Consider the following 15769-nt stretch of genomic DNA (forward strand, 5'->3'; position numbering starts at 1 on the left):
GGACACCAGACTGGTGTCACCAACACTTTCACTACTTTGAAGAATCTGGGGAAAACTGTGGGGCTTGGATTTCCACTCACAGATAGCCAAGTTAAACTAAGAATCCACTCTACTCTCCTAGCAGAGCCACATGAGTATCTGATATTCTGATTCTGCTGACAGGGAGAAGAAATGCCATTTTCTATCCACCCAAAATAAATATTGTCAAAAAAATTTGAGGAAATGGGTAAAGTAGCAATGAAGAGGAAACAACATGCTTCATTTTTTTCTTGAACTACTGGCGTGGTTTGATGTCTTTAATAAATATTTAGAAATAGAAAGAGTCTTTGGCATTTTTTATACTTTTTCAGGAGCCTCTTATTTTTGTTTTGTGACAAAAACAATTTGTTGCCATCACCATGAATCACCAAGGGTTCCAGCTGCTGGAAATCCACAATTTTTGGTTCAAAATATGTTTTGAATTACAGTTATAACTAGTAAGCTCTTCAAGAGGGCTGTTCCAGTAAGACCTGTCTCTGCATAAAATGAGATTTCAGCCAAAGTTCAAGATAAATGGGAAGCCAGGCTGAGTGGTAGATGGGAATGATGTGGATCAAATCAGATGTTGACATTATACGATGTACAGCAATTGTCTGGGAACCACTTCCACAAGAAAAAGCAGTAGTGAGAAGTTACTGTTTCAGCCTGGCTTATTTTAGAGAGTCTGCAGCAGAACCTGGCAAGGGGTTGTGGTGCACTTCTGTCTTCAACTTCTACATAACTGAATTCCTCTTTGGTGAGAGGAAGATTTCGGTTTCATGATATTGCTTGTTATTAATAATTACCTTGTGCTGTTACGGTGCTTAAATTCCCTGTCAATGCTAAGCTTTGTGAGATGGCAGAACAAAAACCTAGTCCTTGCTCTGAAAATGTGCAGGTTAGGTGTAAAATGGGGAGGACAGAGAGCCATCAGTGTTAAAGAGGAGCAGATGGACACTGCTCAGTGCTGCAGCCCTGGTACACCCAGGAGAAGGGACAGAGCCTCATCCTTTCATGCCAGCCTGGACAGAGCTCTGAGCAATCTGATCTCATGGAAAGTGTCCCTGCCCATGACAGGGAATTGGAACTGGGTGATCTTTAAGGTCCCTTCCAAGCCAAACCATTCTGTGATTCTATGACAACAGAAAGCCCACAGTATGTCACCTTTATTTCATGGAAGATCAGTCCTAATTTCCTTGTGTCCTGCACCCTAACTCATTATGGCTTAGCCAAAAGCAGGGTTTCGGTGTCTATCAAGAGGGGAAAAAATCCATGTGGGAGATGACCAGAAACACCTGAGCAAGTACAAAATATGCTGCTTTTTAGCTTTCAAAATCAGCTCAGCCATGGTTTGGAAAGGCCCTTGTCCAGATTTACTCAGCTCTGGTGCACTTTGGGAGCAGTGCTGCCTGCCTCAGTGTTCCTCTGTGGGTTCCACAGCTGGGCAGACTCTACATTTCTTCTGCATCCTTGGGAGTTGTGAGCAGAAGCTCCCCAGCCCTGGGATGAGTCTGGAGCACATGGCTTTGGTCCCTGGCTAGGTGACCGTGTTGTCTCCTCCCAAGCACAGCCACGCACCAGCACAACCACTGCCCACACAGGACAGGGACAGCCAGGGCCACAGGATTTCCTTGCCCACACTGGTGCTGCAGCACCTTCTGCCCATGGCATCCAGAGAGGATCTCTCACCAGGTTGGCAGCTGTGGGCTCGGGATAAAGCCCTGTGGTTATCTGTGCAGCCAGTCCCTGGCACAGGTGTCCTCGTTTGCTGCTCACAGGCTGAAACAAATTGAACAGAAACCCAAAGAACTCTGCAAAATGCTGTAATGAAAGGTCTGGCAGGAAGCTGGAGGCTTAGACCCTATGGGTTTATGGGCAGAGATGGGTGTCCACAGGGGCATCTGGCATAGGGTACCTGCTTTGTGCTTCCCAGACAGAGCTGTGATGGAAAACCCTCTTGTCTGGAGGAGGGAGCTCACTCCCAGGCTCTGAGCTGCCAGCTCACAGCTGGGCTAATAGGAAGGAATGCACTCCCCAGCAATGCTTCTTTATAAATTATTTTTACTGGGAGATTTGAGTGTCGTTACAGTGAATGTGTGTACAAATATTGGAAGAACAATGTGTGCTAGAGAAAACAAAGTGAAAAACCACCCGGCTTCCTATTTCTCCTGGGTAAACCTGTGATTTCTCCCACCTTCTTGAGTTGCAGTCTAATACAATATTGTACAGCCTGCTGCCTCCTTAAATAATTCCTGCTGGAGTAGCAGACACTGAGTACATCACTCAAACCCCATGAAGTTGTTTAGTTTTCAGTTCCACATCCTGAGGAGTTAATTCTCTAGGAGAATGGAATGACCTGGATGTTCCTCTGGGTGCTCTCCTGGCACAGGATAACTCCTGGCACGGGGCTGGAGCTGGATATTTTGGAGCGGCTTCCAATTTTACTGTCATTCCTATTCCCCTGAGCACCCATTTCCCCTCTTCCTGTTCCTCACACTTCTATTGTGATTCAAATAAAAGTGATATATTAATGTTTCACTGGTTTAAAATGAACTGCAATTACCAACAGAGGATTTATTTCATTTACTTCCAGCCACCTAGAAGGCAAGCATCTGGCTTACACGAGTCATCTATAGTCTGGGGAGAGCCATGGGCATTGCCAGAAGTCAAGTTACTTCCTACCTATTTAAATACCTTTTTTTAGGTTGACATGAACAGCACACTGAAAACCCATGGCTGTAGAGGAATTGCAAACCCAAGGTTTAGATGATTCAGGTGTGGTGACTTGAAATCCACCTTCAATATTTTTTCAGAAAGAAACTGTGAAAGAGGAGATTGGTGTGTTTGGGATTTTGATAGGGAGGCCACGAGGGGTTGTGTTAATCACAATGCTGATTCTAACAACCTGGCCTCCAGCCTTTACATTTTACCATCCAGAATGTTTCAGGATTTTTTAGTAGAAAAACAAAGAAGCATCTGTCAATTTTTAAAATAAATCTTTCCCTATAAATTCTTGCCTTGGAAAATAACAAGGCTGTGGAAGAGGAAGAAGGAGCAACTGAAGATGTCACAAGAGAGAGAAGGCCAGCAGGGGACTTTTAATATTTTAACAGCCCCTGGAGTGTGAGATGATGAGGTTATTTCTACAAGGACTTTGAACACTCACAAAGGCACTGTAACTTTCAGCCCCTCACGCTTTGAGCTGAATTAAAATGAATAATTTAGAGAAAAAAATCTCTTGAACTCTTTGTCATGAGTTGTGTGGCTCTGTCACATTGGAGCAACCTGGACTTGTCATTTCCACAGGTGCTGGGGAGCTGTAGGGACACAGTGCCAGCTCTACTGGGGTTTCTGTCTTCCTTCAGCTTTTCTGCTGCCACTTTTAGGAGCTTTTGGAGACTTTTTTGTTGTAAGCTTCACTCCAGCTTTTGACTGGCAGCATAGCACATGTGGAGCAGCAGCTCAGCAGTGCTGAGCACACACAGAGCAGCAGCAGGCTGGGAGCACCAAGCTGGATGGGGATGGGGACAGGTGAAAACCAGGAAGAGCAAACAAAACCTGAGACAGTCAAACTTTTGCCAGCAAAACAATGCATTCAGAACAACCACTTGTTTCTTGCAGTGCTGAAGTGGTTTAATGAAGTTGAGGGAGTAATTCCCCAGGGACATGAGTGTTGAAGGCACTGAGTAGAGAATAATGCACTTTGCTGCATGAGGAGCCTGAGGGCAGGACCCCCCTTAGCATGGCCCTTCTGTGCCATGGTGGGGCTGTCCAGACCTACCTGAGCTGGGTTTGAACTCACACAGGCCAGGCACAAGCCCTGCAGATGGGGACCTGTGGCACTGGAGGAGCCCTGGCCAGGCTCATGCTGGCCCAGAGTGCAGGGACTGTCCCTGCCCACAGGCAGCCTCTGCCTCCCTACACTCATAACATCTTTGAGGATGAAGAATACTGCCTTCACAGCTGAAAATAAGCAACTTTTTCGGGCTTTTTCTGGATTTGCATGCCATGGAAACTGTTCCCAAATCCCTTAGACACCTAATGAAGTCAGCTCTAACTTTAGTTGGTAGAGCATCAGCAGCTGCACAGTAAGACTTTTGGAACTTTTGGCACTTTTGGATGCATGCCTTGCACTGATCTAGAAAACTCCAGTGACATTTTCATCATTAGACCATGAAGGGTTACTACTGGAAAACAGCAGGATCAATCAATTAAAACTATCAACAGTGGGAGATAATGCTGTTTATTTACTACTTATGTTAAGATGAAAGTAGGAAAGATGGTAAAAATGAAAATTTTTCCTTTTAATTTTTTTTAGTCATAGAGCTTTCCCCCTTTCTTTCCTGTCCTATATTTCATAATGAAAGGAGGAAAAGTGATAAACTTCCTTTATTTTGTGTTTTTTTAGTTTAAGGAAACTGCAATGGACAAATCAAAAGCCCAAATGTTTTTAAGGTACTCCTTTTATCTCTTTTAGTTGAAACACATATTTAAACACAAACTGAAAAGATAGTGTAGGACATCTATGAAATGGCTGAGGTTTTTTTCACCTTTTTGCTAAACACAGCAGAGGAAAAAAAGTCTGATCAGACTAGAAAAAAAACATGATTGAGCAGGAAAATTCCTTTGTCTTTCAGGCACAGACTCAAAAAATATGGATAGGTTTATATATAAATACATATGCAGTAACCAAAACCTCAAGTTCAAATACACCTGAGCTTTGGGGAAGTTTGTATATTGATTCAATCTTTGTGGCTTAGGCTCATCTGTAACAGAAATATTTGCAAATAGACAGAATACTTCCTCTTTAATCTTATCTAGTGATCTGTCTGTTTGTCTGGGATTTTCCTAGAGATGGCCTCAGATCCTGATATCTGAGGGCTGTGTAGCTAAATTACAGCGAGATCATACACAGCTTCACAGAGAACTTTATTTTCTTCTGTTTGCCATGAACATGTGTTTTATTTTAATCCTCTGGGATGAAAGGCAGAGCAGCAAGAAGAAACCTTTGGGAAAAGATATTTTGACTGATGGTTCATAAAATCATAGAATGATTTGGGTTGGCAGGCACCTTAAAGATTAGGGACACGATGGACCCCGACAACCTGGTCTGGTTGTTTGCACTATGGCAGATCGTGGCTGAGATGCACAAAACAGCTCTGCAAGAGCTGTGAGTTCTCTTTCCAGGGGCTCTTCCAGAGCTACAAGCACATCCCAGTCTTCACCTCCCAGCTCTGGTGCCTCTACCTGTCCAAAGGTACCTCACCAGCTGCTCTACAAGTCACACATCTGGGAGGAGCAAATCCTGGATTCATGTCTAAGAGATTTTTCTCCATCTACCAAGAGGATTGTTTAAGGTTTCACACCTTCAATGCCACCTTTAGGCAAGCTGCTGCACCTTGGCAATAGGGAAAGACTGTGAGATGTCAGGATTTATCCACGTGTGCCTGGCTAATTGTTGTAAATTAGCTTGGTCTGTTTATGCCCTTGAAGAACCCTGGGCACCACTGGCAAATAAGACAGATTGACTTGAGCTAAGCACCTTCACTTCTCTCTCCTGGAGGGCAGGAGGTGGATGAGGCTGTTTGGTAGCTGTTCAACCCCAGTGCTGCTTAGACAACTACCCTGCTTTGTATTCTGAACAATTTATCATGGCTTGTACCTGTGCTGGTACTTACAATTCCCCCTGAGATTTAGTGCACTGGGAAGGGCTCCAATTTCAACAGAGCTGTGCCATTCAACATAGATGGGGATAAACATGGAAATTTTTCAGAGTTTCATTGTGTCCTTTCCTTTCTGTGTCCCCCCACATTGGCCAGAGTGGTTTTGTCATCTCCTCGAGCATTTTCTCGTGGGTAACTTCTCACCACTTCAGATTCCCAGCATTTTCTGAGTGAGACCTCACCGGCTCCTACCAGTGCTCATGTGGTGAATGGGTGAGAGGAGGGGAGCGAGCGCATCTGAAAGGAACGCGAGAAACATAAACAATTTTATTAACAAGACCACAAAACTATTTTTTAATATGTGCAGCCATTTACAAGGGGCAAACAAACAAACAAACAGAAAAACCCACTGGGGAGACGTGGTTGGTGCCTGTGGCCACAGCGAATCTGCTCCAGTGGTGTGGGCAGGTTTGGGGAGGGTCCCTTTCCTCTGGTCAGCACCATTCCCAGTGAAACCTGGCACTAAGGAGGTGGGGTGCCACCAGCATCCTGCTGGGGTGCCAGGGACGATGCCAGCTGGGTCAGGGCTCGGGCAATGGTGGAGAGGTGGCTGTTCATGGTCCGCAGCTCGGCCAGGATGTCGCTCACGTTCGCTGACGCCTCGGAGCCCGCGGGCAGCGCCTGGGTAGCTGGAGGAGGGGACGCAGCTCCCTGAGCGCTGCTTCCCATGGGGGCTGCCTGCAGATTTTCCTCTTGGGAGGGGAGTGGGGCTGGGCTGCTGCAGGGCTTCATGCCTTCCAGGGAGCCTGTGCTTATGGGTGGCTGGTCCTCCTCCTTGCCTTGAATGGTGGCGAGCGTTGCCGAGGCGAGGAAGGGCAGCCAGTTGATGAGGTGGGTGGCACCACTGGGTGGGACAACTGGCAGGTAAATCCCAGGGTGCAGGGATGGAGTAGAGGCAGGTGGGGCAGGAAGAGAAGGAAGTCCAGGGTGAACAGTGGCAGCAGAAGTGGATGTTGATGGTGAAATAGGAGGTGGTTTTGGATGTAAGGCTGCAACACATGCGGGTAATGGCGGTGAAAATGATGCAGTACCGGTGTCAGAGGAACAGGAGGGTGATGCTGGAGCTGTGAAAGGTCCAGGATCTTCAGAAGTTGGTGGTGAAGTGGCAGCAGGTGGAGCATCAGGAGTGCAAGGATCTGAATCTGCAAGGAAGATACACCATGAGCCTTGACTCACACATGAACTTACATACAGACAGTTGCCTGCTGTCCCCTCCATGGGACCAATCCTTCTTTGATAAAAGGGGAAATTTCACCAGCTTGCAGTGATACTCTCTGTAGGCCCATTAGAAAAGAACAGATGTAATTTAAGACAAGAGCCTATTGTGGGTAAGCATGAACTAAATATTATAAAAGTAAATTATCTTTCCACTCTCATTCTTCATAAAGCCTGTGGACAGGCCTGAACATTTTTCTGGCTGGCATCTCATAGCTATGAACAAGCTGGTGAATTACCTACTTGTTTTCCTGGCCAGCCATGGAACCATGGTAATGTTCTAAGTGACTCAGATGTCCTGTGTAGATGGGAGGGCTGGACAGCTTCTGCCAGAGCTAAATTGCTGCTATACAGAGGGTCCTAGTTTTCAGTGTTTTGGTTTGAACAGACAACTAAACACCAGACACAATAAGAGCTACCTGGCGGCTTAGACTCTTCAATTTTTTTTTTTAATGTGTGGAAACATGGCAGAGTTCACACAATCAAAATTTGATATATATCCCTGCCTAGATCCCTTCAGCAACTTCAGATATGAAAATCAAAAAAGGAGACAGAAAGAAATTGTTGACACTGTGCATCCCAGCCTGACATTTGTGCCCTGGATCTCATCTGATGTCCATTAAGGTCATTCTTGCTTGGACTGAGTCCATCAGATACAGCATAGGAAGAAAGAGCAGCCTCTGGACCATATAAAGAAGCTTGGAGAGCCACATGATGGTCTAAGGTGCTGTACCCACTGTGCCCAGTTGTTAAATACCGTGTGGTAAGGCTGTTTTCACAATCATGCTGAAAGCCAGAAATAGAATTAGAAATTTTACCTTTTCAGCAGCTTCAAACATTTTCTTAGGTGGAATTACTATATCATTCTGTACATCTTTATTTTAGCATTGGGAAACATTATACAAAAGGTGGTGAGATGCTACAGGAGTGGACAGTGTAAGACAGATGGATTTTAGAACAACTTTTGCTGCAATTAACTGAAAATTTTAAGGCACTGCTGTGGATACAAAGACACAGATTAATAAATTTATCTAAGTTAAAACAACCTAGAGAAAGCCAAGTACTGAGGTGTTAACACTATGTTATTATTATTTCTGGCATCTAAAAAATCTGATGTGAGAAATCCATTTTCATTACTGGCTGCTTTGGTATTCCAGATAGCAAACTGAAATTCTGACTCAAAAGCAAAGGTTTTTCCCTGTCATTCCTAATACCAAATCAGCTGAACATGCAGCCAGAAAAAAGTCCATCTTTGTCCCACATGGGTCTACTATGTTGCTCTTAACCAGACACACATGTTGCTTGGAGAGGATTATGACACAAAATTGAGTCTGCCTTTATGTTCCTGAGATTTTTATGGAGAGTTACTGCAGGTTCCTTGAAATGGTTTCCTTCCTTTGTGTATTGGCTTTCTTCCCAACACAAAGTCCCTGCCTACAAAGGCACTCGACCCCTGTGCACTGGAGGTGGGTTGAGGATGCTGGATTTCGATCTTCCAAAGTTCTATTGATTTGCCTTTGGTTTTTCAAAACAAAAACAAAAATAAAGCACAGCTCAACTACAGGTTCCTTTTCCATCCAAACCACCAGAGTTTGCAAGGACTGAGATGAAAGTTTCAGGTTTGGCTGCCCCGTGGTGTTAACCAGAACAGTGTTTATGGTCCATATATAGCGTGGCTAATCCCTGTCCACACTGCCTGAGCAAACCAAATTAAATGTAATGTTTTTCCATACATTAGAGAGTAGAGGAAGCTCGACAAACCTTGATGTTATCTGGTTTAGCACTGTGGCAAATAACTGTCACAAATGATTCTGAAATAGTCAGAGATACTGGAGTTAATATACAACTTATATAGACAAAAATAGAGGCAAAAATCTGGACACCAAAGGCTCTTCCATTTAGCTGAAACCTTTCCAAACAGTGTGGTTTCTATATCAGAAGCCACAGCTTTGTCATTCCCCTAATCCCCTTTAAGATTTATTTATGCCATGCAGCCTTTAAGCACAACTTGCTCAGCTTGATCAGGCTCCTATACTTCCATCTAAGAAATTCCACATGGGTGTCTGGACACCTGCACACAGATCCTTGTGTATCCAGGACATGTGGGAGCTGTTGCAATGCTCAGATCACAGAACCCAGAGTGACTGATGGTTGGGATGGGTCTGGCCCAGCTGCTCAGCATCCAAAGACTGCAGAATCACAGCATCACTGAGGCTGGGAGGGATCTCTGCAGGCTGCCTAGTCACAAACCCTACCAAAGCAGCATCAATTTTTTTTCTCCAAGGCCAAAATTGCTGGGATCTGTTTGAGAAAGCCCAGTTATATGGGAGTTCTGAGTAGGATGAAGTGTGGAGTAAGCAACTTCTGCTGTGTATCAGATACAACAGGATGATTCTCTTTATTTCCTTCCTCTCTAATGCTGTTCTTTTTTTTTTTTTTTAATCTCATTGCAACTCATCACAACTTTAGTGCTTGGTTAGTTCCACATTTTTTGTACAGCTCTTACAGAAAGAGGCTTAACTGGCACATCCAGGTGTACTATCACTGCTGGGGGTGTTCAATCCACATCAAGACAGAGCTGGAGCTAAGTGGGGTTGGATGGATGCCTGCAGAGAAGAGAGATGATGAACTCAGAGTGCTCAGACAAGTATAGTTACCTTCCCTAAAGATATCAGCCCACCTGTTCCTGGTGATTCAGCAGCTCCCAGTACACCCAGTCTACAGAAGCTGGGTGGATGCTGTAGCCTAGTCCCACACGCAAAGACAAGGCAAGTTTTAGCTTAGAAGAAAATTTATATGACCACTTGGGGAAGTGAATCCAGAGCTCAGAAAACATGGGTTGGGATCAGCTTCATCTAAACACCTGAACTAAAAGTGCTTGGTGATGAAATTCCTTGGAGGTTCCTGAATTTTCCATGTTGTGTCTAGAGGGAAAGTCTCCTAAATTAAGGCTCAGACACATAAGAGGCATCTCTCTGAGCAGCCTCAAGAGTCACTTCTTTTATACTGAGTGCACAGGCACCTTTGCCTCATCCTTCAGGAGGATTGCTTTACTGAGACGAGATTCCAGTCACAGAATCACAGAATATCCATAGTTGGAAGGGACTTACAATGCTTGTTGAGTCCAAATCCTGGTCCTTTACAGGTCCACCCAAAAAATCACACAATGTCTCTGAGAGTGTATTGCAGTTTTTCTTGAGATCTACCAGGCTTGGTGCCATGACCACTTCCCTGGGGAACTTGTTCCAGTGCCCAGCCACCCTCTGGGTGAAGAAACCTTTCCTAATATTCAACATAAACCTCCTCTGATACAGCTTCATGCCATTCCCTTAAGTCACCTTTGGCTTGTCTATCTATGCACAGCCACAGTCTACAGCATAGTTGTCTACATCTTATCTAATTCCCAAGCCTTTCTAGGCATCCAGTGGAATAAATAAGTTGAACCTCTTTATTGCTAGAATGAGAGATTTGTCCTCATCACTTTGCTGGCAATAATGCTGGATAGTGAACTTGGATGTGGATGTCATGATCTGAAAATGCCTACATTGCAAAAGAGAATTGTACCAGTGCATAAAAACATTCTCTACCCTCCTGATCTACTATGGATCTCCCAAAGGGAAAGCCATTGTACATCCTTATTTTACCTATTTGAAAATAGGAGGGAACACTTCTGCTCTGCCACCTCTGATAGGATCTCAGGGTGTCCAAAACTCATGGGACTGTAAATAGGGCTGGTAATTCAGTAATGAGAGTGACCAGAGGAGCACCTCCAGTAGGGGATTTCCTGGTACTTGTCCTGCACATGATGATAGATGTTACCAAAAGATTAATGGTCTGCCCTGTGAGAATGGCACACTAAAGTTATTTTAAATGCATTCAGCTGTATGAGAAGATCATGTATTTAACTTTAGAGTCAGCTTTGGCTATCTAAGCTGCTTTTGTTTGACTACTGATTTTATCTGCCTTGCAGCCAAATTGCTGCAAACTCTGATTTCTTAGTCTATTGTCAACTAACAAGGGAAAGGTCTGGGAAGAAGAAACCTTGAGGGAAAAGCAAGAGCATGACTTTCCACAGATTCAGCTCATCTAACATTAGCCCTTTATCTGGCATCTGGCATGAAGCAGTCGTCTTGGCTCCAGTCAAGAAAGAAGCACCTCTGGGGTAAAGCCATTCCAAGCTATCAAGTCCCTAAGTGGGGTGAAGGATCATGCTCTGAAGTGTCCCTCCCCTCCCAGAACTTCCGGTAAATCAACTGCCTTAGATGGGCTGAGTATCCTCTAAATGGCTGAAGCTGGGTGAGCTGGATTCCTCACTTTATAGGTAGACATAGCAAGCAATTTCACAGAATCACAGATTGGGTCAGGTTGGAAGGGACCACAGTGGGTCATTTCTGGAATATCCCCAATGAGGCAGACTCCTCACCCTCTTTGGACAATCTGTTCCAGTGCTTGGTCACTGCCCAGGAAATAAGTTCTTCCTCATGGTCAGGTGGAACTTCTTGGGCATCAGTTTCTGCCCATTGCCATTTGTCCTATTGCTGGACATCACAGATTAGAGCTTGGCTCCATCCTCTTGGCACCACCAATTTCCTCACAAACCTCAACAGCAGATGAGTCATGCTGCCTGTGTGTCCCCGTGGAAAGCACAAAACCACAGAGATAAGGTTTAAGATGCACATGAGTAGAACCTGAAGCCCCTAGAGTTCTTCAAGGAATGAGATTGTGGTTGAGAAGTTGATGATATTTCAAGTGAGTCAGGACTGAACAAGAAATCTATTTCAATAGTGCCAGTACTTTATTTAAATAACCAGTACTTCAAGGAGGCCTATAAAAGTGAGGGAGAACAACTTTTACAAAGAGAAGATAGTGATAGGAAAAAGGGGGAATGATTTTAACCTAAAGAGAGATTCAGTGTCAGCACCAAAAGAAAGTTTTTACTCAGAGGGTAGTGAGGCACTGGAACAGGTTGCCCAGAGAAAATGGGCTTTCCCTGGAAATGTTCAAAGCCAGACTGGATGTGGCTGGTGGAAGGGTTGGTGGAAGGTGTCCCTGCAATGAGCAGAGAGGTTGGAATGCGAAAATCTTTAACATTCCTTCCATCCCAAACTGCTCTATGATCCTGTGATACTGTGATTCCATGACAAGGATATTGAGATGAGGAAATGAGCCTCTTTGGTGACCTGCATCAGGTTTCTGTGCTGTGTCCTCTCTGCTCAGGTTTGTGCAGCTGCTCTAAAGCTGTCGCTGTCTGTGTGTGTGAGTGCGTGTGCGCTCCCCCTGCACTTCACAGCTGCTTCCCAAGAAAGTCTAAATATACGCCTGCCTCCGCTTTCTGGTGAGAAGTGAAACTCAAGTCCCAACAGCTTGTGGTAAACGAAAGCCCAAGAGCAGCATGTGCGTCACTGAGGGCGGTGCTGCTCTTGCACGGACAAAATCCATCTTGGGGACCTGAATCTGAAGCCAGCCCTCCTGTGCTGCCCAGGTTTGAGTCAGATGGAGTGGCATTGCTTCCCACTGCCAGACTCAGTCAAGCTTAGAAGGATTTCAAGCAAGTTTAGAAGGGATTAAGCACCAGCTTGGGTGAAGAGACCACGAGAGATGACAGTGGAGTAGGTCTGAAGAGAAGCATCAGTGAGCACTCCAGGACTGGTGTTTGCATACATGTGATTTCAGAAATAGAATTTGGTTCTAGATATTATTTTGGTTCTAGTCTAGCCTTTAATTAATCAATCTAATCTAGCTCTTAACACTTGCTTTTGGGTGAGCAGCTTAGAAATGCATAGAAAATTCATAAAAGCATTAGGCAAGCTTATTGTTAATTATTTTTTATGTAAAGCAAATCACATATGTGTCCTAGGAACCCAGTCCTCTTTTCATAGGTTGAAAAATCCCAAATTATTTTATATATCAAGATTAAATATGTGTGTTCAAGGTTTGTGCAAAATATTGATTTGAAAAAAAAAATCAATCAGAGTATTCCAAATCAACCCTATTCCTCCGGTTCGTGGCTTATTTTTAGAGGGATTTTGCAAATAATTGAAAATAATTGCAAATAATTGTAGGTTGCAAGAACAATGCTCTAATGGAGCACGTGGCAAAGTCTCTTCCAGGGTCCATGACATTTCACCAAAAACACCCCAACTCTGTCTCTTTGCTGTCAAAGTGGTTAAGTCATTTCAGCAAGGCTGCTTCCTCTGACCTCTTGCTTTTTAAGCAGCCTAACAACAATCCACGACCTACTCTACAGATTTTAATTCACTTAAAAGTTTTTCTGACTTCATAAACTTCTGCATCTCTTTGGAATTTATTTCTTTTTTTCTTTTTTTTCCCAATTGTGGTCTGTTTTGGGATCTGTTTCTCTTCTTTCAGGTACAGTACACCAGGCTTAGCTGGACTGAGCTTTATGTGACTAATCCCATTATGACTCCTGTGGAGTTGTGCTCTTTCAAAATTTCTTGAGTAATAGTCTGTTATGAGTACATACTTATTCCCATGTCATGCGAACAAATTCGTTCTCACAGTTTGTCATGGGCCATCTGCTTTTTCATCTTTGTCCCTGGCTTAATTTCAGTGAGATTTTATTCACTTCCTGACAAAATGTGTGTTTTTACACTCACTTGGGACCAGATTTGCCAGGAACCTGAGGTCCTTCTTTGACACCTAAGGGACAGAGCCAGATTTTTTGAAGTGCTCTGCAGCTCCTGCTATTTCTGAAAAGAGAAGAGTCCCTGAGGATGCCCTGACATCTCAGTGTGGGGAGGGAATGGGAAAAGAGGAGGTAGGCACGTTGGAGAGGTAATATTGTTGGGCAGCAGGCAATTCCTCATGACAGTGCTCATTGCCTAACACATTTGTCCTGCTGTGCTCAAAGCACAGACGAGTCCCACACTGGCTGCACTTTTTGGGGGCCAGACTGAAGCACATGAAAAATGAAATGCCTTGACAGAAGTCCATCATGGAGCCAGGAGCAAAGGCCACTCTCCTCTTCCCCATCAATCAGCATTGCCAATTCAGCCCTTTGATGGCTCCTTTGCCCTATGCCTCTATTAACACAACTTCTTAAATTGGGGAAAGATTCTTTCCCTCCCCTTTGCAATGCAGAAAAAAGGCACGGCAGAAAAATCTGTTGTGCGTAAGGAGACTGCCAGCCCAGCCCTCCCGTGGCCACACAAGAACATCTCCTCCACCCACATATGTTCCCTTCTCAGCAACTTAGTGAGGATGGCAAAGTGGCTTGGGAGACTTTTTAGGTCCTCTGAAACTAAAATAAGACTGACAACTACTTCTGGAGAGCCAAAAGAAACAGGAAGAAGAAGAAGAAAGTGGTATAATTGTTCAGAACCTTTTTTTCAGACTGCCTTGTATTTTGCCTCTGTCAATGGTCAGTAAATGATGTCTCCAAGGAAGTATCAAAAAATCTTCAATAACAGCTATACCTTAGTCCATTGTAGGAAATTTCCCTGATGTTCCATTAATGAATCAGGTTTTTGGCCCAAGACAGATATTTACACTATCAACAATCACCTTTGATGGAGGCCAACAGATTTGATTTAAGATCAGGCTCAAAATGAACTGCAACTGCATGGACTGCAGCTGAAAGAGCTTGTGTATAATTACCTCTCTGGATCTGGCCATTAGCTACACCAAAGGGTTTTTCCTGTTTTGAAACAGACAGCTTTTCCAACACGTGTAATTCTTCTGAGACTCTTGTTTTCTTTTCCTAATAAGTACTATTGTCTTTCTAAATGCCCCTATTATGGTCTTATTGGCATTGTAAACATCACATAATTTTTTTATTATTTTTCTTTTTCCTGTTTATTTTTTCCTTTTTCTTTTTGTTTCCTTTTTGTGTTTCTCATCCTTTGGCAAGGTTTTGCCAATAAACTCCTACAGCAATGAGTTTCTCCATTTAGTTTTGCAGTATGTGAGGAAATTTTTCCATTTATGAAGGGAATTTTTGATACTGATCAGCCAGGAGCATTTTCTCTAAAACCACCTGTGTACCTACCCTTTGTACCTTTCTCAGTTGCACTTCCTGCCACACATGGCCCTAGAATAAATCCATGATCCCATAACATTCAGCAAGTACTAAGAGATACAAAAGAGAGTAGACAGGATGTTTATCTTTTACCTTTAAACCAAAGGATCATAGAATGACTAAGGTTAGAAAAGACATCCAAGATCATCAAGTCCAACCATTAACCCAAGAGTGCCTGGTCCATCACTAAAACATGTCCCAAGGGCCACATCTAAACATTTTTTGTTTGCTTCCAGGGATGATGATTCCACCACTTCCCTGGACAATCTTCCAATGTTGGACAACCCTTTCAGTAAAGCAATTTTTCTTAATATCCAACCTAAACCTCCCCTGGTAGAACTTGAGGCCATTTCATCTCATCTTACTCCTTGTTACCTGGAAGAGGAAGCCAACACTCATTTGACTACAAACTATTCCAGATGGTTGTAGAGAATGAGAAGGTCCTCCCTGAGCCTCCTTTTCTCCAGGCTCAGTCCCCCCAGCTCCCTCAGCTGCTCCTCATCAGACTGGTGCTCCAGACCCTTCCCCATCTCTGTTGTCCTACCCTGGACATGCTCCAGCATCTCAGGCTGAGGCAACCAGAAACATTTATTGAAACAAATCTTGATGGTCCAGATATTTCAGGTTTATTTTTCTTTGCTGGTTTGAGATTAGTTTAATTTCTTAACATATATTCTCTGAAGGCTTCAAAGCAGATTCAGATGTTAATTAACCAAAGATAGTTATATTTTCCTGCTGGATTTTTTCCCAGGAAAAATATGAGACACACCATGCA

At 43.9% G+C, this 15769-nt stretch overlaps 1 protein-coding gene across 4 annotated transcripts in view; it reads right to left on the bottom strand.

Annotated features, from left to right (window-relative positions):
* Positions 1-6065: 6065 nt before the first annotated feature.
* Positions 6066-15769, bottom strand: part of RUNX2 (RUNX family transcription factor 2) — a 156027-nt gene continuing 146323 nt past the window's right edge. For 3 of the 4 annotated variants that reach the window (XM_033056185.1, XM_033056182.1, XM_033056180.1), the window contains one exon: positions 6066-6883. In XM_033056185.1, the coding sequence (XP_032912076.1) occupies positions 6204-6883 (680 nt within the window). In that variant the 3' untranslated portion in view covers positions 6066-6203. The remainder of the gene's footprint in view (positions 6884-15769) is intronic. The other variant, XM_033056181.1, reaches the window with a different exon arrangement.

This window comes from Catharus ustulatus, chromosome 3 (assembly GCF_009819885.2).
Source record: "Catharus ustulatus isolate bCatUst1 chromosome 3, bCatUst1.pri.v2, whole genome shotgun sequence".
Lineage (NCBI taxonomy): Eukaryota > Metazoa > Chordata > Aves > Passeriformes > Turdidae > Catharus > Catharus ustulatus.